This window comes from Falco punctatus (genome assembly GCF_963210335.1).
Source record: "Falco punctatus genome assembly, chromosome: 8".
Taxonomy (NCBI): Eukaryota; Metazoa; Chordata; class Aves; order Falconiformes; family Falconidae; genus Falco; species Falco punctatus.
In genome coordinates, this window is record NC_137588.1 from 45,853,648 (window position 1) to 45,877,574 (window position 23,927).

The 23,927-nt window shown below is 44.1% G+C and overlaps 3 protein-coding genes across 11 annotated transcripts in view; 2 read left to right on the top strand and 1 right to left on the bottom strand.

Moving 5' to 3' along the window:
- Window positions 1–8,112, bottom strand: part of SMIM33 (small integral membrane protein 33) — a 29,001-nt gene extending 20,889 nt beyond the window's left edge. The window contains exon 1 of the mRNA XM_080398298.1: window positions 6,399–8,112. The gene's annotated coding sequence lies outside the window, so the exon portion shown is untranslated. The remainder of the gene's footprint in view (window positions 1–6,398) is intronic.
- The window catches only part of ECSCR (endothelial cell surface expressed chemotaxis and apoptosis regulator), a 22,544-nt gene extending 14,183 nt beyond the window's left edge, over window positions 1–8,361 (top strand). Inside the window, exons 6-11 of one of the 2 annotated variants that reach the window (XM_080398292.1) lie at window positions 689–736; window positions 1,335–1,433; window positions 2,688–2,786; window positions 3,384–3,420; window positions 4,804–4,903; window positions 5,440–8,361. In XM_080398292.1, coding sequence (XP_080254418.1) covers window positions 689–736; window positions 1,335–1,433; window positions 2,688–2,786; window positions 3,384–3,420; window positions 4,804–4,903; window positions 5,440–5,448 — 392 coding nt within the window. In that variant the 3' untranslated portion in view covers window positions 5,449–8,361. The other variant, XM_080398291.1, reaches the window with a different exon arrangement.
- DNAJC18 (DnaJ heat shock protein family (Hsp40) member C18) lies at window positions 8,226–23,305 on the top strand. Of its 8 annotated transcripts, none has more exons than XR_013929880.1 (8): window positions 8,226–8,361; window positions 8,499–8,644; window positions 9,833–10,018; window positions 13,120–13,232; window positions 14,605–14,714; window positions 16,715–16,887; window positions 18,161–18,300; window positions 21,058–21,260. XR_013929880.1 is itself a non-coding variant. In XM_080398284.1 (8 exons), exons 1-8 carry the CDS (start codon window positions 8,324–8,326, stop codon window positions 21,770–21,772), a joined length of 996 nt encoding a protein of 331 aa, XP_080254410.1. In that variant the 5' UTR covers window positions 8,226–8,323; the 3' UTR covers window positions 21,773–23,305. The 8 variants fall into 8 exon arrangements, 7 of the variants coding, with proteins under 7 accessions (XP_080254410.1, XP_080254415.1, XP_080254411.1 ...); XM_080398284.1 differs by lacking the exon at window positions 18,161–18,300 and adding an exon at window positions 21,624–23,305 and having other exon boundaries at window positions 21,058–21,138; XM_080398289.1 differs by lacking the exon at window positions 18,161–18,300 and adding an exon at window positions 17,463–17,547 and having other exon boundaries at window positions 21,058–21,420.
- The last annotated feature ends 622 nt before the right edge of the window (window positions 23,306–23,927 follow it).

The window sequence follows — 23,927 nt, forward strand, 5'->3', positions numbered from 1 at the left end:
ATAGCTATTCATTAAGATCAGTGCAGATAATCTGGCTGTTCAACACACATCCAGGACGAAGCAAAGGATTTTTTTTCCTCTGTACAGGTGAAATACAAAGGCTAGCTTTAAAGCAGCTGTCACAAACGAAACAGCTTCATTTAAGTCAGTTTATCCCACTGAGAACTGGAGTCTTTGCTCAGGCAAACCTCTATGCTGCCACAGCTAGACTACATATGGTGTACAAGTTAGCCCAACTCAAACTAGCTTAATTACTTACAGATAACCCAGGACAGCACATCCACCTATTCCAATTCCAAGGACAAGCTGAACAGTCAATTCACACCCATATTCTGCAGAATTCCTTCCCCTAAACAGAATATTTTTTAAGTCTCAACATTTATGAGCAAACCTATAACCCAGTTCATTCTTCCAGTATTCAATTGCTGCCAAAAAACTGCACCTGGGACTGCAGAACCTGAGGAGTTCATATAAGGGCATTTGAATGTTGAGTCCCTGAGTTTCCATTTGGACATGGAAAATAGTACAAAGTACGTTTGGTGGGAAGGTTTTAGCCCGAGTACGAATTCCATGTTTTTTCCAGATACCATCAGCATTACTGTAAATCCATTCTCCTCTCCAGCATGCCCATTAATTCTTGATGATGACACTCAAGGACAAGACTCACATTCTGTATTTCTCTGTGCAGGTCAAGAGCCCAAGAGAAGTGAGAGTACCACAACATCAGCAACTCAAGGTGCCTTTTGCTTTCTCTTGCAGAGAGGCAATTACTGCTAGGTATTTTATAGCCCTTTACACAACCAATAGCAAGGCCATCACGCTGCTATCTTCAAGGCAGCATAGTGAATGGCCAGAAAGTACCCGGGGGATGCTGGCCATCCCATCTAGACCTTGAAAAGCCTGTAAAACTCCACATAAGCAGCACTTTGGGGGTAACGTGTTGAGCCTGGGAACAGTGGGTGTGAGTCACAGCAGGAAAGGCGCCACTGTGGCAAAAGGTTGCAAAAAGAAGGAGATGGGACAAACTCCCACCTCAAACACACTGCCAGATCAGTCCTCCACCCGCCACGCTCAGCTTCCTCACTAGGGTCCCAGCAGAAATCCCTGTGGACGTTCTCAGTTTGTCAGTAAAAAGGGGCCACACCAAGGCAACCTGATTCCCACGCAGGTTGTGGTCAGTTTGCTGTTAACATTGACAGGGCTGGCCAGGATCCAACGTCATTCTCTTCAAAAAAGTGCAAGGGCATGTTAGGTCCTCGAGCATTGTTAGGAATCCTCTTCCCAACCTTGGAGGAAAGACTTTTCTATAAAGCTGCCTTTTTCTGCTCTTATAGGCACCTCAAAGTCAGTCACCCCAACACCGAACTCCTCTGACTACTTGCCTGCGCCCACTCCAACGGATGATAAATCACCACTGACGGTGGCAGCTTTTGGTAAGGTCTTGTGCAGCCTGGCAAGGGGAGGGGGCTCTGTTTCAGCAGGCCATGCTCTTTTGGACACCCGGCTTCAAAGATGCTTCCCTGGAGATGGCTCCAGTTTTCTTCTTCAGCTTGCCCGATTCTGGAGTTTCCAGAGTGCAAGGGGAAACCCTTGAGAAAGAGACTTGTCACCAGCAGGCAATAAAGCACCTAATAAATACTCCCAGCCATGCCCAGTATACAAAGGACAATCTGAAAGTCCATCGTGGCTACACCTGAGCTTGGCATCTTGCTCCCAGCACCAGCGTTTGCCCCAGCTCCACATTAGGACAAGACCAGGGCACAGATAATCCCATGCTATGCCTTGATTTCTGTGACAGGGTCTAGAATAAATACACTACCTGCCTGGAAGTTTAGGTAATTTTTTTCCTGCAAACCTGTTGGGACTGCATTCCCACCCTGCCTTACAGCTTTCCTCTGGATGCTTGCACCCTGCCTGGCAGGAGGCAGCCAAGTCCTCTGCATCCTTGAGACTGTGGAAAGATGAAGCAAGAGGTGCCATGCCTTAACCTGGCCACAGATTTGAAGACAGGCACAGGGTAGATTTAAGAGACCCACTCTGCCTTGGGCTATACTGTCCCCCTCCTCCATGAGGATGAGCAAAAAACCCAAACAGCTCATTTCTATTACGCTATGGGAAGAAGTGTTATTTCAGAAGCATTTTAAAAAGTCAGGAGCTAACTTCATAAGTATCACTTGCTTATATCCTCCAAGGGCAGCCATGAGAAGTCCTGAAGCAGTCTTAACAGGACAAAATTCCTGTGCAAAGAATAGTTTGATTTATCGAGGCCTGAACCAAACCTGCACTTGGACACTGGTTTATGAGACAGATAATATCACTCACAGTCTTTAGCTTGTCTCTCCCTGTTACGTTACGTATTTATCTGATTTTATACACCTTTAGAACAAGATTTACCAACTGTACTAGGGACATGTCGACTTCAATCAATCCCCAGTGTAATCAGCAGACTTCTGCCCTCCTGGCACTGCCTTACCAATCAAGTACTCCTCAGAAGCCCTTAAGGCTAAAACACAAAACGATAAAGCCATTCACTCCAGTGACTATTTTCTTCTCTGCCTATTACGTACCATGCTCATTTTATTGATTTTCTCCCTAAGTTTTGATGACAAAGTCTCTCCGCTACCCCAGAAGCCAAGGACAGGCACATTGTTATATCCCTTGCAGACAGTTCTTTTCTTCGTCCCCAGGTGTCATCAGCTTCATAGTTATCCTGATAGTGGTTGTGATCATTCTGGTCAGCGTGGTCAGCCTGAGGTTCAAGTGTAACCGCTCAAAGGACTCAGAAGGTATTTTCCTGGGATGATCTTGTCGTTCCCTACTCAAAATGTCATCATTTTCTACGTGGATTTGGCAATTCCTAAAAGATGCTTTTAAAAAGCTTACACAGTGGGGAGGTTTTGAAGGCAAACTGGAATGCAGATTCAGCAGTTAGGAATGTAGTGACCACCTCTTCAGAGCCCCAGCCCAGACCCATCTGCACAAGGAAACAGTCTCAAGTTTGCTACAGCTAAATGTGCAGATTTCCAGAGGTGGGCAGTTCTTCCAGCAAAAGTTTGACACTCATTTTCCCTAGGAATCCCATTTCCCACTAAGCAGTGCCCACTACAGGGAAAGGCTGCTATACAGCAAGACAGGTAACTGCCAAAAGACCAAAGGATGCTAGTGACTAAACAGGCAGCAAAGCATTCAGTTCTGCCTGTATGTCACATTAGTTGAAGAATTTTCTCTAATCGACTCTCAAGTATCCCCTGTGGTGTCTCTAATCTCATTTGGATTTCATTTATAACCCTGTACAACACAGTTCTGAAGACAGCCGACTTATTTTATTGCTTAGCTGTGATGTTTTCTCACCTGTACATCACCAACTGCTTTTCTCCCTCCAGACAAACACAAACCAGGAACCTCCATGGTATCAGAGAGGTAAGGCTGCTCACACTATTCACATCCTATTGAAAGTACTATTTTATTCCAGAACTAATTTTAACAAGGAGAAGAGTCTGGTTTGGTTATTTCAGGTGGAAGGAAGCATTTCAAGACATTTTTGAAACAGATTAAAAAAACCAAAATCAGCTTTGATGGCACCTCATCCTCTGCCTGATGCAGTTAAAGGTAGAAGTTCAATATTTAGGGGCCTCTTTTCAAAGCTGCACTGTTATCTGCAAAAACTCATCACCTTCCAAAAGCAGTTTGTTTGTCTGTCTTTGCCTAGATACAGACCTGAGGTCTAAACTTGGTTTTCTGGGTCTCAAAGCAGCCTCAGTGAAATGAGATCAGGTCCCCAAAAATATCTTTCAAGACACCCCTTACTGTTCCCTAGCAAAAGCAGGATAAGGAAGCCCCAATCTAGAAATCTTTGGAAGAGAAGCATCAAGTGGAGGATGGTCCATCTGAACCCAATGGTCCAGCACTGCTACCCAAGAAGAGAGGCTGTACGTGGGAAAGCAGCAGGAAACAAGAGCAGGAGGAGACCAAAACATGTTGCTGTTACATTTCCAACTGATAGTTTCCTACCAAAATAATACACCCTGCTTTGGCAAGAGGCAAGGGACACAGGGAGCAAAGTCCCTAAGTATTTAGCTGCCAAATTTGCATCAACATCAACGGTTCCCAAACATTCTTAATGATTGTGATCTAAGTGACCTGAGGTCACTTAGGCAGAACTTGTCAGAGCAGAGGACTGTGCCCCCGAGGCACCCTAATCCCCAATGACACCCAGTCTCCAGGCACTAAACAAATACTCCAGCCCTCAGGGTAGGGAGAAAGGGGAATCCCACCTTCCTAATACTTGTAACGCTCACTCTTAAGAGACAATGGCAATACATGATCAGCAGCATCAGACATAAAAATACCCAGTGTTCCGTTTGTACAACAAAAACTTAAGGGCATAGGACAGAGGGACACAGTAATGCTTCCTTTTGTTCCAGTTCTGGTAACAGCTGCAGGGCTAGAAAGGAATTCAGTCACTGAGAACCAGATCCAAACTGCTCCTTGATTCTGCCTACAAGTCCTGACACAGGTGACAATGGTGCTTTCTGACAGGCAAACCAGCCCCCCACCCAAATTTGTCTGAATACACTGCTTGTCTCCCCAGAGATCTCTGAACCTCTGTTCAGGCAGGCGATGGGAAACCGCGGCAGCAAGGATGGGCCTGAATCAGGACAGCAGATGAATGGGCAGTGCAAGTCAAGTCCAGTCCCATGTACCAGCCAGGCTCGGCCTTGCCTGTTTGCCTCCAGTTGTGTGCAAAGAAACTTCCCCCTTTCATTTTCCAGAGAATTTAATACTGCCTTCTCTTCTTGACAGCTGCTCGGCAGGCCCAAGCCAGAAGGATAATAGCATCACTCTGATCTCCATGAAGAACATCAACATGAACAACAGCATGAGTTACCCACCATCAGAAAAGGTTTCCCTTTTAAGCCTTGCTTTTTAGAGAGTTAGCTGGGGATTATTTCTCTTGCTGGATAAGAGCAAGCTTTTGAGGTATTTCTTGGCTCTTTTATTCCTTCGGAAAGATAAAAAACCTGCCATCAAACTCCTGAAGGTCCAAACTGGGTTCCAGTAAGCCTGGTGAGAACTTTAGGTGCCCATCTCAGATTTATCCAAGCTGCCTGAACTCAAGGTGTCAAGTATGGCTCACGTTTGTAGATGCCATCACCTAGGGCCAGCCAGCAAAGCTAGAGTGGTTTCTCATTAAATGAAAGGTAAATAAGCTACCCTTTGAGAAATCAAGGTCTCACCCTCTAGTCCAAGCTTACCCACTCCCGTTCCACAGGCAATGTTGAAGCACATTCCCATCAATACTCTCAGATGCATCCCACATAAGTAATTTGCATCATTTTCAGTTGTTTTAAAGCTGGGATTGAGTTTGAGAGGACACATTGCCCAACTTCTTTTGCTAGCCCAGACAGGCTGCTGATGCAAGTTTTGTTCTTTTTGCAGGTGCTATGAAGCCAAGGGCCCAGAGCTTGAAGCTGACACATGACAACCAGCAGTGACTTTCCAAGTTCTTTTTGGTTTGTTTTTTTTTCCTTTGAGGAAAGAGCAAGGGTGGACTTTATATATAAATTATTATGTCCTTTCTGATCAATACATTTACAGTAGCATCCCACATAGCTTCCCCACCTGGGGTCTAAGGGCTTTCTCCAGTTGCAGCCTGCCATGCGCAATGGCTGATATGTAACTCTGCTTTTGATAGGCCTTCAAACACTCAGACTATTCCTGCAGCAAGAAGCACCAAGGCACCATCCACTTTGCTAATAAACTGCTGCCTTAAATTAATGGCCTTTATAGTCTGTGCCAGGCAGTCACAGGCTCGTTAATCAATATAGCCCCACATCGAGTCAAACCTGTGCATTAGAAAAGCATGACCTGAAGCTGAAGGCCTAATGGGACTTAAACAGCCAAGTGCTAGATCAGATCCCAGCACAATTGCTCCAAGCCCCTTATCCTTGGTGCTCTCATTGTCCCCACAGCGGTGGGGATGATCATATACACCTACCTCACAGGGTTGTTGTGAGGCTACGTTAATCAATGTCTGTAAAGCATTTGGAGAGCCATGAATTAAAGGTGCTGCTGAAATGCAAACTGCCATCTTAAATACTTTATTATTAATAACTGAGCTTCAGGCAGGCAGATTTCTATCTTCCCACAGGCCCAACATGCTCAAAGACGACTTATCTTAAGTGTAAAGAACAAGGTCTCTGCATAAACAGGGTTTTATCCGAGTGTAAAAAGGAGTGGCCACAAGCAAAATGCCGAGCTACTTCAGCACCTGAAATATGGTAGCCTGAGTTTGCTGGAAGAGCTTCCACCTTCCATACCACAGCTTTCCCAGAGCTTCCTGACAGACCAGAAAAGCAGCATCCCCTTCCACAGATCAGCCAGAGCACCCACCTTACCTCAGCACCAAGAACCACCAGTGCATCACCAAGACGCCACGATAAGGGTCCTCCATTAGGCTCCACAGTGCAACAGCTCACGTTGGGAGTCAGCTGGTTCACAACAAAAGCCGGCTCAGGCCCAGCTGCCAGTCACTGCCTGACTACAGCAGAATACTTATCCTAAGCCGAGCAACCGAGGATGATGGAGACGTCAATATCCAGCCTCCACATGACCGTTAAGAGAAATGATGCCCTGTTGGGTATTTCTGGAGGTCTCAGCTGCCTTATTCATCAGCCTAATGTACTGAAGCACTAACTCTGCCTCTGCCCATCTTCACCATGACTCCTGCTTGCAAGCTTCCCCAGCTCCACAGTCAACACAGACCTCCAGAGCACCTCGTCTATCCAGCAGCTGTACACTTAGATACTGCCTTCTCCTAACGTGAGCATCAACATCCATCAGCGCTGAAGGTTAACTGTGAAGTTAGGGGAAAAAAAAGATCTAGCCAAGCACTCAAAACAGGTATTGCTGCACACATTCCCCTGCGCAGTTCAATGAAGCATAATAATTTAGCCTGATTTAATTTTATAGGATGGATAAGACATGTTTACTGGAATGTGCAGTGCTAGAGGTAACTGTGCTTTGCAGCTGGCAATAAAGCATTCAGCAAAATAAATGCAACGTTTTCACAACTCCTGCTAAGATCCAACACACTTTAGCATATGCACCAGGCAGTTTGATAAGCTATTTTTTAATAAATGAAGCTTTTCTGGTACAATTCCTGAAAAGTAAAATGATATCACTCCACTCACCCAGTCCCCACTTGACTGGTGAATTTGCTTAAGCACAAGATCCCTGGTGATTCCCACCTAGCTGCATCCAGACAGCTCCAGATCCCAGAGACCTGTGATTTGGTGCATGACGCATCACAAGTAGGTTTTTAGCTTTAGTCCCAGAAAGACACAACAAAGGCAGCTGGTGAGCACCTGTGATACCAGATGCTTCAGTGTCAAGCTTTAACAGACCTCCCCTCCTGCTGACAAGGAGACAAATCTCTCTAGACCCGTGAGGACTGCCCCGTGGAATCTTGCTACTGTTTTACTTTTCCTTCAACCTCCTTCCTCCCATAGACTCTTGAGGGTCTTGACAAACAACCTGAACTTGCTCCATTGTAAAATCAATCTGTGCCCAAAAGCAGAGTCCCCGCTTTGACCTTGTTCAAAATAACAACTGAATGAAGAGACCCATAACCCCCAGTTGCTGCTGCTCGTGTGAAAGGAGAGGCATTCTCGCACCTGTTGTGCTCCCACAAAGAATGCTGGTGGAAAACACCAACTCTTTCACACCATGAGCCCACCTCCCACAGCTCAGGAGCCCAAGTTAACTGGCCGGTGGCATGAAGGGAAGCAAGCAGTGGCGTCAGCCGTGCACACAGGCTGCGGGACAAAGCCTCAAGGGGTTTCCAACCAAGCCTCGGCGAGGCAGCGCGCAGGAGGCCGTCCCCTCCTCACCACCACGGCCCAGCAACGTGCCCCACGGCCGGGGAGGAGCCCACGGTGACGCCATTCCCCAAGGCGGCTGGCTGGGCCCGGCCTAAGCCGCACCGCGGCAGGGGGCCCAGCAGGCGAGCCCCGGCCCACCCGAGCCACCTCCGCAGAAGACCAAGCCCCGCCGCCTGCCCGCACCCGCCACCCAACGGCGCTGCCATGACACCACCTAACCGCGCCGTGACGTCAGCAGACCGCGCCCTGATCCGCGCTGAAGCCCCGCCCCGCGCGGTGCCTGCTGGGTACTGCAGTCCGCCCGCCGCGAGGGGCGGGCCTCCAGCGCCCAGGGGCCTCCGCGCGGCCGCCGCCTCCGCGCACAACATGGCGGCGCGGGCGGGCCGGGGCGGCGGGCTGTGAGGGGCCGGCGGGCTGCCCCGGGGCCCGCCGCGGCCGCCATGACCTACACGGCAGAGCAGCTGGATGGTGTGCGGCGGTGAGCGCGGCGTGGGGGTCCGGCGGGCCGGGGAGCGTCTGAGGGAGCGGCGGGGGTGGGTTCGGGGAGGGGCGGCGGGTCTGTGGTGGGGGCCGGCGGGGGTAGGCCGGGGAAGGTAACCCGGTGTGTGCTTCCAGAATAAAGCGCTGCCGGAACTACTATGAAATTCTGGGGGTGGAGAGGGACGCCAGCGAGGAGGACCTGAAGAAAGCCTACCGCAAACTGGCCCTGAAATTCCACCCCGACAAGAACCGCGCTCCCGGAGCAACCGAGGCTTTTAAAGGTGAGGTGGGGGCTGGCCCGGTCTCCAGAGTCAGAAAGCAGGGTGAAAACGAGAACAGACTGTCTCAGATGTACAATTTTGTGCCTTCTATAAAGGTATCATGCAGGTCTGCATAGCTTGTCGTTTTTATGGACAGCTGTGTGCATCTCCACAAAATCCTGCAGTTGCTTGGTAAGATTTGCCTTTTAATTTTCAAAATACAGACTTCCCTTAGAAGCAAAGGGGAGCATATGCCAGATCTCATTCCTAGATACTGCTAAGGGTTCAGAACAGTGCTTGGAAATAATACTGGCCGTGTAGGAGAATGTGCTGTTGTGTAACCAATAACTCCTCAGTGTCATAAATTTATATATATTTACAGATACGCAAGCATATTTGAGGCCAGCGTTCTGTGTCTGGACTTTTCAGTAATGTTGCAATCTAAACCTCTATCTCTGTCCTCTAACGTTATGATCTGAACTCTTACATCTTTTGCCTTTTCCATGCAGTGTTGCAGCTGTCTGCAACAGCACTGCAAGGCAGCGTGAGGAAAGTAAGATGCTAATTCACAATCTATTAAAATAAGGAGGTTTTGGAAGGCTTTTATTTATTTTTTTGTGTTAATCTTCTGTTTCTGTTTGAGCTTGTTTACAGACACGTGCTGTCAAAGATCAAGGAAGAAGATGAACCAAACATACTTTTGGGTGGTTTGACGTAAGGGGTGAAATAGATATGCTGTACAGCTTCACAGGCATCTCTGCTGACAGCAAAACATAGAATATGGTTCTGCATTTTAATTAATCTCTGCAGTTATTAACTTTGTATTAACTGTATTAACTGGTATGTGGAGGTGTGCTTCTATATCAGTGCTTAGTTTGATCTGGTAAAACATTACATTCTCAGTCTCTTGACTGAAATGGACTCTTTCACCTCAGGTTTACAAATATGTCAACTCTCTCCATGTACTTCTAACACTTTTGTTTTTCTCCTGGTATAAGTGATAGCAAGAAATAGGCTCCATCACAGGGAATGCCAGTATTGTAACACTTTTTTTACAAAGGTAGTTCATTCAAAAGTAATTTAGCCGTTGGTCAAGCACAAATTTCATGTGGCTGTTTGGGCTTTTTTGCTACTCTGCTTGTAAAAGTCTGAGATTTGGAAATACCACGTGATATACCTGTGTAACACTTCTTTTAATTCACTCTCCAGCAATAGGCAATGCTTTTGCAGTTCTGAGCAATCCTGAAAAACGATTACGATACGATGAATTTGGAAGTGACCAAGACTATGTCAGCACTGGCCAGGCCAGGCACTATAATTACTACACAGAATTTGAAGCAGACATTACACCAGAAGAAATATTCAATGTGTTTTTTGGTGGGCATTTCCCTACAGGTCAGTATCTGTCTGCAGTGCTTTTGAATTGCAATGAACTGACACTAGACCGTAAAGCAAGTTCGGCTTTTCTTGCACAGCTCAGGGAGTGGATTATACATCTGAAAAGAACAAAAACCCTTTTGGATTTACTCTTCTCTGGTTTCTAGCTTTTTATGCCTGGAAAAGCTCCCTTAATGCACTGTTTAAACTTCAGATTTTAGCAACTCCATTCCCCAAAAAATGTTGTCAAAGACTGGCCTTGCCGTTCAGGAATTGCCCAAGAAAAGGGGATTACTAGTGCAATAATGGTTGTTGCTGCTCAGGCAAGTTCGAATCCTCCCAGCCCTTGAAAAATTCTGACAGTACTAGTTAGGGGTAAGAGCATTTTAGTCTGGCAGGGGCTTAGGCTGTTTGGTTCTTGGGTAGGCAACGTTTTAATACCAGCTACAGCTGACCACCCTTCTTTTTGTTGTTGCTTTTATTTCCTCTGTTGTCTGAAGCCAGCAATGGCACGGGAGGTAAAATACGGTGTGAATCGGAAGGAATCAGAGGCACCTTTTCTGATGGTGGTGTACTTGAAACGCCTTCCTGCCTTCCAGTACAGCATGGCAGCAGCTCCTGGCACTGTGGTCTCAGTGCTCTTATAACTAGGAAATCAGGTGTTCATTTGGCTTGCAGCGGCTTGCATACTGTAAAGAAATTAAAACTTCTGAGCTTAGAAAGTGATGCCCACCAGGAGAGGCTGGCTGTTACTGGATATGGAATATCCAGTAACGGAACATTAGATCTGTACCTGTAGTAGGTCCATGCATGTCTCAGTCTGGCCTCGGCTTTTGTGATTGGAGTAAAAATAGATACTGCAATATCAGTGGAATACAGGTTTGGATTAAAAGTTAATCTGAAAGGTATGATGAGCTCAGCGGTCTTCTAACAAATGGCTTTAGCACTCTTGCAAACTTTTTGACCTCCAAGGCATGGTATAAAGCAACACCAATTACTACAGCGTAAAGCCATAGGTGCAGGTAATTACTTACAAGCTCCTCATAACCTTAGTATGTGTGGTAGCATCTTGCAGTAAGGGCACCTCAAATTTTTTTCAACATTTGATTGGTAGATGTGCAAAGTGAGCATAATTCCACACTGAGTTTGCAAGTTTTCTCTTTCTGATTTTGCAGGAAATTGCACCTGTGTGTGCCTTGTACCTTGGCCACCACCGAAACATTGCCCTCATGGAACTTGACTGCTTTGTAGCTGCGTGTGACAGGGACGCTTGGAGTTGAGGACAAGAAATGTAGGAGCTACAGGAGGAATTTGGGTACAGGGCATGGCAGGTTTAACAGATAGTGACATGAAGAAATAAATGGGAATTTTTATCAAAGTGGCAAAGAGTAAGAAGACCAAGATAATTTCATAGTAATAGATGCTGGTAGTAAGCAATAGTTTCCTCACAAAAAAAATGTTTAAGTCTAAATTTAGGTACGTTTTCCTAATCTAAAAGTCAATTTTAAATAATGGAAAATCAGTTAAGTAGTTTTCCAAATAGGTGAAGTCCACACAGTTTCTACTTAGCAAGAGAATTGCTAGTACGAGGGTGTCCAGATAGTCGCTATGAAGAGAACATTTTTTAAACTGTCATAATGTGAAGTAGGACTCAGGTGTGTGAGCTGGAGTTCGTGCTAAGCTGCAGTGTTGTGCTGGTTTTTGTTTTGTGACACCTTGCTATCACCAGGCTTTCTGGAAGTCTGAATAAGGAATGCTGGTGTTAGGGTAAACTCATTAGTACAGCTTTTGTGGGCAGGTTTGTGGCTTTGTTTTTACTGTGCATTTTTCCTCTATGGATACTCAGTGGAAAAATACTGTAAGTTAAAAATGTTAAATGTTGTAAGTCTAGAAGGAGATGCTCCACATGGCATGGCGTTGCAGTTATGAGGGGTAGAGGCCACAAACTGAACTTTCTCCTCATAAAAAAATAAATGCACATGGAAGGAAAGAAACTGCTGGCAGAAATTCTTTGAGAAACCTAAGATTTGGGAAGACTTTTCTAGGTGCCCTGCAAAAGCCATTCTTCTCTTCCCACACTTAGTCTGTTTTTTCACAGCTTGATAAAATATAGTCTGAGCAGTGTTGAACAATAAAAACAAACTTTCATTTTCAAGAGAGAAACTTCCTTTCCTCAAGGCAGCCTGGTTTGGCGCTCTGTTGAAGCTCTGACTGCAAACATACCTAGACCCTCAGAAAAATCTTTGAACAAGCAATGAAACATATTTTACACAATAGCAAAGGTCATTTCCCCCCAAGTTTCTTTTGAATTCTTTGGGAAATTCAGGGTATAAAATAATGCAACATCTTTCCCAGGGCTTAAAAATAGATTTGCATTTCTGTTGTCATTATAAGGCCATAAATTTCAATTCTCTAGTAAAAAGACATTCTGAATTTCAAGAGGAGAGCATACCTATTATTAAAATATGATGATAAAATCAGAGTTCAGACTTCAAATTGAAACAGCATATGCAATTCTTTCCTCATTTTAGAATTTTAAAAAATAGATCAACTACATTCAGTGTGTAAGAAAGGAAGTCCTGAATTGTACTCCTTTTTTACTCAAAAGGCTATTTTTTTAAATCTCTTTCCTTCTTATAAAATCATTAAGTGAAACTGTTAACAGCTTGAAGGAAGAGGAAGTAGAAATGACTGTGGAAGACCATGCTTGGTAATTATGGAAAGCCATAATTTGTGGCCTGAGTCTGGTGAACCAAATTAATTTTCCTGCTTGGAGCCTGGGGATGTAACACAAGCTATGGGCTTGCAAGTTCATGTGACAAAACCAACATTAAAATATGAGATACAAGAGTAAAAATTATAGCATGTTTCTGCAGTTTGGTTTAAATTAAAATGGACCTCAGGCAAACTTTACAATTTCTCTGGTTCACTTCTTTGGAATGACATACTCTGGTGACACTTAAATCTGAGGTGTGTTTGCACTTCTTAATCTGAGGTCCACAACTGTAATTCAGGCCATGGAGTATAAGCCCAGGTAATGAGCTAGAAATTCTGAGTAATACAGGCCAATGCCAGCAACTGGATGAGAATCATGACTCTCTCTTGGTTTCTTTTAACAGGAAATATCCATATGTTCTCAAATGTAGCCAGAGATGCGCACTATTATCCACGGAGGCACCGAAATGAAAGAGTGTGGACACATGAACAAGAGGAGGAAGAGAACAGGCCACAGGTAGCCAGGAGGAGGGATTTTGTGGGCTTAAATATTTCAGCAGAGTGAGGGTCCACTTACGTGTCTGAAGCCAGGACAGACCTTCCCATGCTGAAACTCTCAGTGTTTATCCTCAAGTGCTGCAGCCAAAATGGATGCTTTCAAAAGTAACTAGATTGTCTTTTATTAATCACTACTTTAAAAATAGATTATATTGATAGGATTACAGATTACAGGCCCTGGAGTTTCTGTCGCTGAGTGTTTTGCTGGTGCTTGCTTTTTGCGAGCTCTAGTGGTTTAGTAATCCAACAACAATTAGTCCAGATGTGGACTGATGATGGATACGGAAGTACTGGCTTGTCTATCTGGCATATTTAATCCTTCAGTAGATGAGCGCACACTTTCTGCCCAGGTGCTGCAGAGGCTTCCTCCAGCCTGGGGCAGGATGGGTCTGGGATACATTCCTACCACCTGAAACCTCCAGATGAGACACAAGGTGTCATTTGTTGCCAGCACACATACAGGCATGCCACCTGCCGTGGAAAAATCTTCCTCCAGAGGCAGTCTGTTAACCTAAGGAGATGACTCTCCAAGGAAGATGAATGTGTCCCTGTGAGTCCCTTATAGTCAATCAGGCTCGGAAAAAAAACACTTAATACAGCCTAAGACAGCTAAGCTAGGACAGGGAATCCACCTACTATTATGTCAGGTATCCTGGTTGCTATCCCAGGGCAGAGGACAAAGCCTAAATAGCAGCCTATTGTATTTTGTTCCTGATTAGAAAAGGCACTTTAGAAGCCAGTTTAGAAATAAAACAAAGAGCAGAAGTAAAGATCTGCTTTCTCTATGATATTTTTCCCACTCTTTTGTTCTACTAAATGCATTCAAACAAAAAACCAAGTGCCTGCATCCTGTCCCAAGCTACACTATGTAAATCTCTTAACCCTTTACTTTTCAGCCGTGTTATCCAGTGCTTGAACAGAGAGTGAGATTTTTAGAATGCATTTAACAAACTTCAGAAAATGCATGAAAAGCCATAGGCACAAAGGGGAATTGCAGTGTGTTCCCTTGGTTTGGATTGTGAGCTGGTCACTGACAAGTACAGTGCTGTAGGCATCTATCGCCTGGTGAAGGAAGCTGTAGATGGAAGAAATGTCATGAAAATCTAATCGAAGAAAAATGGCTTCAAAGAGGTTACTGAGATTTTTTTAATAAAAGTTATTTTAAAATTAAAATGTCATCCCTCTCAAAATTCAGAAGTAATTCCTTTTTTTCTTTTAGTTCACACTTAATACGTTGTTGATCAATGATAGATAGCCTAGTTTCTGTGAACAGATGTATCTTTTTCCATCTATATCTTTTATTGACTACTAATTATCTATGTTCTTTTCAGAATTCATATTCTGCATTTATTCAGTTGATGCCAGTTTTCATAATAATAATAGTGTCAGTTATAACTCAGCTGATGGCCACAAACCCACCCTACAGCCTATTCTACAAATCGTAAGTCATTTAAAAACACGTTTTTCTGGTCTTTGGTGTTTGCGATAAGGAGGTAGATAGAAGTAATAATAATAAGTTAATTGAAAAATGCATGTTAGTGTTCTGTTCTGCTCTTTCTAGAAAGCGTTATCAATTTGTAAATAAGGCAATACCAACGGTCTCTATGGATAAGTTCTCCTAAGCAGTATCTATGAAGTTAACTGTGGTGAGCTTTATTGTACTCTGTGTTGAGCAAAGAGAGGCACTGAGCCAGAAAGCTTTCTCAACTGCTATGAAAAGTTTTTGCACAGTGATACAGTAGCAGAAATGGGGGAGTAGCTTAGCTACAGTGCTGATCAGCCTCTGATCTGCCCAGCCCCCAGGGATCTGTGGACCACCACTGAGATTCCTGTGTAAAGCAATTAATAAACAAAGCCTGCGGTTTGCAGTGTAAATCCAAATCTGCTTTGGAGCCTGAATTCCACTGGAAGAATTGTCAGGCTCCAAAAAATCATTACAGCCTTGAAATCCCCTGTTTTTGACATTTGTAAAGAAGAAGGAACCTGGGGGTTTCAGAGGCCAAACTGAACTCCACAGGTCTGGAAGCAGAAGGAACACCACCCGACCTGCTGTAATCTGAGTTTGTGGGGCAGAGGAGAACCCACTGGCTCCTCTCAGCGTCCAGTGTTGGGAGGGGGGAAGCTCTCTGGTTGGAAAGAGCTCAGGTCGGTCACCTTCACTGGCTCTCGCTGAATTAGGAGTGGGAGTCAGCAGGTTTGGAGAACATGCTGCAGGCAGCAGAGTGCTCCAAACACTCCTTTTACTCCCTTCTAGGAGTAAAACTACTTAGGTTTAGGCCCATACCCTGTCCACTGCCGTGGTAGCCCAACACCCTTTATCATTTTTTACCACGAGATGTCAGTGTGTAGACCTAGCATAAGAACACGAGGGTGATTGTTTTTTGCCTGGGTTGTGGTTTTGGTTTTTTTTTCCAGAGAGCATTTCTGCTATCTGCCAGTCTCACATGAAACCTCTCGCACTGCCCCCAGAGCAGCTTATCTCTCCTGCTTTTCTTCACTACCTCCCCTTCTCCTGTTGATTTGAGATAGTTAGGCCTGAGCCTTGTACACAGTTATGCTGTTTCTCTAAATCGTATCCTTAAAAAACACTAACAGCCTAAACACCAAAAGAAACTGTTTACATGAAGAGACCATACACCTCTGAGACATAGCGAGAGAGAAGGCTAAGAGGAGTCCAGGAAATAGAACAGATAAACTGGATTCCACTGAGTAGAGTGTAACCTTTGTGTTTTGGCTGCCAGCCTTTCTCTGGGCAGTGATTTGAAAAAATGCCTGGATATCTTTGCTCAAATAAGGAAATTCAGTATAAGAGTGTAGTTTAATCCCGTGGCTGTGTCAGAGTGGCTAATTCTACCTGCAGGATATTCTTTAGGATATTCCATGCCCCACTTAGGGTTTTATAATCATCAGTAAGCTAAAGGAAAGTGTAACTAGAATCTCCCCTGCTGATTTTTATTTCCGCTAAAGAATCCAGAAACTGGGAGAATCCAGATCCAATTGCATCGTGCCCTAAGCAATACTAGGGCCATATGCCTTTCCTATAGTCTCTGCATTTGTTATCAGTTCCCATGGATTTCTGGACCTAGCTTGCCAGAAATTACCAGCAAACAGAAGAAAGTGTGTGGAGCTTCTGTTCACAGCTAAAATTTGTGTCTTGACTGAGCTGTTGAGAGCAAACACAGTATTTGGAAAGAACAGCGTCAGTTGGAGTCAGTTCTTCATAAATATCTCCAAATATTTTCTGTGGGTTTTAGCAGGCAGCCTGAATCCTGTAAGACTTGTAATTTCCTTGCTGGATGGTTGAGGGAGCTATAGTCCTGCAGAAAGTAACTAAAGAAATTGTAAATGCTGTCCTTTGAAAATGCTGATGTGGAGAAACATCTCTTGTTTTCTTTATATTTGAACTGCTAAAAAATTGTTTTCTCCATGATGTTTTCACAGCTCCATAGGCCATGTTATTAGTAGAGAAACAGAGAACTTGCAGGTGCCTTACTATGTTGATAAAAACTTTGAAAAGAATTATCAAGGAGCAGAACTTCAGGAGCTAGAGAAAACCGTTGAAAAAGATTACATAGACTATATTCAGACCAGCTGCTGGAAGGAGAAACAGCAAAGTAAGTTATTTTTGTTACAAGTGTGTGCCTACAACCCATCAGTAGTTGTGTGATGGCTATGCTTCACAAAGCACTGCCATTTTTAGCTTCGTTTTCCGATGCCATCTCAAACCTTGCACTGGTATTTCTCACAACTGCTTTTAACACTGAATTTGCTATTCTTGACGGTCTGTCAAAATTAATTTTAGGTGATTCTGAGAGACAAGTGGAAAGTAGATTTCACCATTTGAGAGCTTTTTTTCCACTTGTTTTTATCCTTGAATAACTCCTAGTAATGATGTTTTAAACATACAGTCCACCATATTTATCTAGTTCTGGCAGACTGTTAGGGCTAGAAGAGATCTTGAGACATCACCTACTCCACATTTCCTTTGCTGGACCAGAATCGTTTTTGCTTCAGCTGGTTCCACAAGAAGATTATCTAAATTTTTCTTCAAAACTTCATCAGAAGGGGAGCCCGTAGCCTGCTCAGGGGCTTTTGGTAATTTTTCAGTGGGCTGTGTTGTTGGTATCAGTTTTCAAAGAGCAGGCTTCTGTGCTTGTTCTGTATGCTTATTTGCATTTTCTATCTTTAGATGAGTTTGAGATCATGTTTTTCACCATAGTCAGGATTGTCTTTTGAAAATGAGAATTGAATGCAGAAAGGGAGAACACAAAAATGTGAGCATTCAAAATATTTTTTCTTACATTAGTCCTAAGTCAATCAGTGGCACGTATAAAGGCATGTATTTTAACCCCACATTGTATTACTTGTTAATTACTACTAAGCTAGTTAATTGAAAATGGAGCAAGTCCATCCCCGCTTTTTTCAGAACTGTACAAAATAACAGAAATCAAATTACAAGGACTAGCTGAAGTTGGAATGTTGTGGCTGATTTTTTTTCAGCTAAAGAGCTCATCACCTTCAAATGAGTAAACACAGACCACTGCTGTGCATAAAGGAAACTGGAAGAAGTTGTTTCTGTGTAAATGTTTAATAGTAGCAGGCAAGCTTCTTTTACATATGAGTAGGGCTTTCTGAATTGCTCTGTGTAAAACAGCCCTCAGCAGCCTACTAAGAAGTGACTTTGCACTTGTTTACAGTTTCTTTACCAATTGCATCATTATGGAAGCATACACTTTGTCTAAATAAGACTTGCTTAATTCTATGCTAAAGGTAACAATAGTGTTGCTGATTCCAAACTATTTACAGGATTTTGATGGGGAAGGGTTTTGTTTTCCAGAGACTCTTTCGGTTTGCTTTATATAGAAGTTGCCAATCTTGCTTTTAAAGAGAAATATACAGATGTACGCTCTGAAGTTAGAGAAGAAGCTGCAATATAAGACCATAAAAAATCTGAAATAGTCCTTTAGTTTTTGGAGTGCTTGACTTGTGATCTTTGAGCATCTGTGGCTGGCAGTAGCAGCTTCTAGGTATGATGTTAATAACCATGCATGTTGGCTTCATGTGTAGGCTTGCTGTAGGGATAGAATATATTCCTTACAGAAAAATCCTTTGAATTGAGCTTGTGCAACTGAAAGTTGCCATATTGTCTCTTTCACATAGACCTTGAGCCTCAAAATTGGCAACAGGGCTCGCAAGTCTGAGATGGACTGGTAGTCAGAGGGGGGGAGGTGATCCAGGATTGAATGCCAAATAATGCCTACAAAACAGTGCTCCTCTGGAGCTTTTTACACTTACAGACTGTTAGTCACACATCTGCAAATGTATTTATAATGTCCACAATGAGCAAGTAGCCTGAGGACACCAATGTAATTTAAAAAAAAAAATATTCGGAATGATTACCATCTAGGCCAGTGAACAGGTAATGAGCACAGCTGAGACAGTGCTAACTTTAGTACAGCCAAGTTTGTAAAAATAAACTGTGAATACAAGACGGAGTGTTGGGGAAAAGTTCTCTGGAGATACTGAGACAGTTGTTAAGGCAGCTGTTGCTTCATAGCTTTCGTCCATTCATTCTTGTGTAAGTGTTTAGCTTCATAAGGTCAACTTTTTTTTTGTCCGTTGACTGTCTATTAATAGTAAGTGTGTTTTGTTTACTGAATGCACATTTCTCTTCAGTACCAGCAAAATGGTCATGGATTAGTTATATAGGAACAGTTTGATTTTTAAAGTCCTTTGATTTTATGACTTAAAAAGTGTTACTTGGTATCCAACTACCTTAATGAAAACTTCAAAAGTAACTGGTGTATCAGTATCTTGTTCAGCCAATAACTTCGGTACTACTGCGGCGGGAGGTGTGCCTCCCTTCAGGACAGAACAGTGTGTAGAAGTTGTGTGTGCTGTGGTTTTCAGTCTTCTGAATCTTTGCTAAAGCTAAGTACAAAAAGTGCGTACCAGGTTTTTACAGGAGATAGTTCAGCTGTGATAGCACAATTCTAAAGCAAGACTGCAAAGAGCTTCGAGTTGCAGAAAATTACAGAGGCAACTGAAAACAGAGAATAAGGATATGTAGTTGGAATTCAGTATTTTAAGACTTCCTTAAAGAGAAAAAGTTCAATTAAACAACTCATAAAGATTGAAAAACACAAGAAACAAGAGTGACAGAATGAATGCTGTCAAAGCACAAGCATCTGCAGTGAATAGTTTTGCCCAGTTGGCTAAGTGTATACTAAGATTCTTCACTGCAGAATTCCAGGGATTCTGGATGCAGAGACAATTACCTGAGTCTGCTCTTGTGGAAGGCTTGTCAAGGCTGTGTGCCCAGCACTACTTGAGTGCCATTTTAGTTATAAAACCTGAAAATTTATTCCTGATCTGAAATATAATGTTCATGCCTGTCAGTTTTTAAAGCTTTTCAATAAATAGGTGGAGAGTAGATGGCCTTAAATTTCCATGGGACAGGGGCATAGAATGTAGGGCATGAAAGGACCTATTGAAGTTCTTTCCACTCTGAATAATTTTGTAAGATGAGAGGCTTGTAAGGTGCATAAAAGCTCTTTGAAAAATTGAGTGTCATCAGGTAGCCTGTGCTTGGGGAAATTTTGACCTTTTCAGAAACACATTACTGCCATTCTCTTAGGTGCATCTAATCCTGGATCTAAATTATTCTTCAGGGAGAAAGCTATATTAAGACTTCCTTAGCTAATCAGCAAAAGAAAATTCTCAGGGGTGGGGAGTGTAGAGGGTGTAATAATTTAAACAATGGGATTATTTCAGGTTTATGTTGCTTTTGAGGAGAAGGGGGAAAATATGCAATGTACATTCAAGATTGTATTGTCGATGAAAGGGCACAGAGGCCTTTCAGACAAGTCCCTCAGCTAGCTGTTCACCTTCCTGTAATCAATCAGAAGGAAAAAAAAAAAAAAAAAGAATTTATAATGCCTTCTGGGCAAACCTCTTGCCAGACAGAGTTTGAATTCTGAGAAGTGCAATATCAAAAAACAATTAGAGTTACATGTTTGGATGGGCTGCTCTGGGCAGCTGTTTGGGACCTGCTCTGGGCCCGTGCAGGACAGATCTGCCAAAAGAATGGTTTCTCAGTTAAGTGGGCAGGGGTGTATGTCGTGTAGTTCCTGCTTAGCTTATTAGGCTGCAGACGGCAGATACAGCCCCACAGTGTGGTCCTGAGGCTCTCCTTTCTTCTGGCTTGTCACTTAAATGCCGCTGATAGGTGTCAGTCACCCCGCTCCACCAGTCTGCACCCAGTGATACCTCGGAAAGGATCAATGCACAATGAGATCGAACTCAGGTGTAAGTAGCGGTATCACCTAAGACGGGCGCTGTGTAGCAGACCAAATGGTATCCTACTAGTATAACATACCCCTTTTTATGCACAGTTAGTTTAACTACATACATGGTTTTTAAAGTAATTACCTATTCTGTAGTTCATTAACATAATTTTAAATCTTATGTGACTTCTAAGCTGTACTTTTGTAGTTTGTGTTTTCTTTGTAGACAGTAATAATCGGTCTTATTTTTTCTTTTGGTTATTGCATTAGTGCACTAGTAGAGAGCGTTATTATAGCAAATACTTAAATTCTGAAGTAGCTAGCCTGGCTAAACCTGATGGCCTCTCTTTAAAGAAAGTTGTTAACATGTCCGGTTTCACTGAAACGAGGTGAATTAAAAAACAATAATCATGCCACGAGGATAACAAAGCACTAAGAAACAATTACTTGAAGTAGGCTCATGGCTTCATCCTAATATATATTTTTTTCGTCTTTCAGAGTCTGATTTGTCAAATTTGGCCAAGCTATACAGAGATGAGCGGTTAAAACAGAAAGCAGAATCACTGAAACTTGAGCACTGTGAGAAGCTCTCCAGTCTGATTGGAATGCACAAAGGGGGCTGACCAGGACACACACGTTCTGTAGTCTTATTTATTGCTGTTTTAACTTATGTTTTTATTTTCCTTTGTATAAAAAGGGAAGGAGCCTATTGTAAAGAGTCTGAATATGTGAGTCCTTCTGCATATAGTGCAGAGATGGGCCAACACAAGCTGTAGAGCTGGTGTTTGCTGTAATATATACTGTACACTACGTTTGGTTCCAAGGACCAGTGGCACTTCGTAAATTAATTCACTGGGAAATGCTATTAGTTTGGAACCTGTCTTCATTGGTAGTTAGTCTGCCATCCAAACAGTGTATACTTCCCAGGAGAGCAGACAAATGTCTTTGCTTTCTGTATTTTATATGGACCTGCGGTTCACTCGGTCATATGAATAGCGTAGTTCTCGGTACTAAGTGCGCTAGCCTTCTCATACGATACCAAGCGGATGTCCTTGCTTCTACAGTGGTCTGTAAGGAGAAAGGCAGCTGTTTCCTGTTGGAGTGTAATAGGCAATGCCTAATTCGGAAGAGTCGAGTACCTGCTTCAGGTGAGCACTTGAGCAGCTTCCAGCTCTCCCTGCTGTCAGAGGGACTGCACCCCGTGCTGGTCTGACTGGAGGGCTGTGCCCATTCTGTTCGTGGTGAGACAACGCGCTGAGATGCCAGCACCGACGTCGAACAAGAAGAGTGTCTGTGAATTGCACCAATTCCTGTGTCTGCCAAACTGTAGAGAAAGGACAACTGTATTTATTTTCTCATATATTTTCAGTGGTATATTTCTAAGCTGGCTGTTTACTTCTGATTTTTATCTGCAAACTCTTCTCCAGCTGTTACAGGGGTCCTGCTTTTTCTGGTACGGTTTTGATGTAGCATATTTTTACTCTGTTGAGCAGTTATGAATGTTTCACTGTAGAGATTAGTATTGCAAAGAAAAAGATCCATGTAGTAGTGTCCTGTTTTTTCTTGATCCTCCTTTATGAAACTAGGTATTTAAAGGCAGGCTGAGGACGGGGTACGCTCGTAAGCAGCAGAGAACAGAGTGTTACTCCAGTTGAGCATCGTTAACCTCCTGAGGCAGTTTCTCCGGTGGGGTGCTGCAGGTGTGTACTGCATGTGGAATGAACTGTTCTTACAGAGGGCAGCGAGCAGTGCGCTGGAGGTACAGGCTTCTTCCCTCCCTCCCTGGTGCGGAGACTTGGCGTAGCTGCAGCAGAGGCAGTGCTTGCCTTTCTGACATGGAAGTATGTGTCTATTAAAACTGAACAAGTCTCTGGTGTGGCCCTCCTTCCTAAAACTTGCAGTGAGTAGCGCAGGATGCCACAGATGGCCTTGGCTTAAACTGAGGGAGCAAAGCGCTCAGAAGTTTGAGAAAGGCCAGAATTAAAATTGCCTTAAAGCTGGGGCTGCGAGCCTCCCTGTGCCTGGGCGTTACAGTGCGGTCGTGTGCGGTTGCTCTGCCCAGGTGCTGAGGGTGTTGTATTGGCAGGGAGCACAAGGCGGCTGTTCCTCCAGCAGGGAACTGGGACCGTGGGTACCAGGAAGTGTCCCCTTGGTGTCCCTATCCCATCCGTCGCAGCAGTGGGAGGCTGAGCAGCAAACAAAGCTGGGAGCTGCAGGAAGAAAAGCTTTTCTGGTGGTCTGCACCAGAGAGGGGGTTTATGTCTTGGGTTTGGAGACTTAGTGCTGCGGCAGATGAGACATGCGCATCCCACACGTCATGAGACCATGCAACTGCAGCACTGGTGCTGCTCTGAATGGTGGTGTGTTAAAAAACAATGTGGTGACTACTTAAAATTGCATTTTCATGTTAACAATGTTCCCCATTGGGAACTTTGTAGGAGCGCTTGGGGAGCTTGAGCAGTTTGTCAGCCGCTTGGGCCGGGAAGAGTGCGGGGGGAAAGGTGTTTGGGGTGGGGGGTTTTGAAACATCTTTAGCGTGAGGCTGTAAGGGCAAACACGTTTGATTATTCTAGATTGGCAATATGGCTGTGGTAGGACTGGCAGCCTTAATTCTGGTATTTCCCAGTTTTGAGCACATAGTTTGTGTACAAAAAACAAAGTTCTTTTAATGTTGCTTTTTATAAAATAGTTTGTAGAATATAGTTGAAATATATTAAAGTGACTGGACTCTGTTCCAGGTTTGGTATCTTCCCTGTCATTCCTGTTTGACTCCCGTGGCTGTAAAGCGAATCAGAGGGGGAGGCCAAATGTGGCGATTTCACTGGACCTGAAATGTCCTGTATGGAGCTTGAATTCGTACCTAGTATTTTGCATTTAAAATAGATCACACCTTTCATCCAAAGATCTCAAAGCGCTTTATGGAGGCGCAAGACCTCCTGTGAGAAGCACAATAATTTTAAGAGTCTTCTCTGCAACTAGGAAAGAGGCCAGGATGAAGCAGAAGATGAGACTGGAAGGTAAAACGATTTTGAGAAGCGATAATGTTCTTTGTCCATGGTCCCAGTCAAGGGCGTGAGGGATGGCGGCGCGGTGGGCGCTGCGAGGGCGGTGGGCTCCGAGGTGGCGTTGGTGGCAAACACGAGAACAGCATTTTGCGGGGCACGGGCATCCCGCTCGGTCAGGAAGGGAAGCCGGGAAGCTGGGAAGCCAGCTGCCCGTGGCACCTCAGGTGCGTCGGTGCCGCCGAGCGAAGGTTCCCGGCTGGCACGGGCTGGGTTTGTGACTGTTTCCTGGGTCTCCAAAGGCAGAGCAAGGCGTTTGTTCTTGGAGCGGGCCTGGCTGCCTTGGCGCGGTGCCCGGGGTGCCCC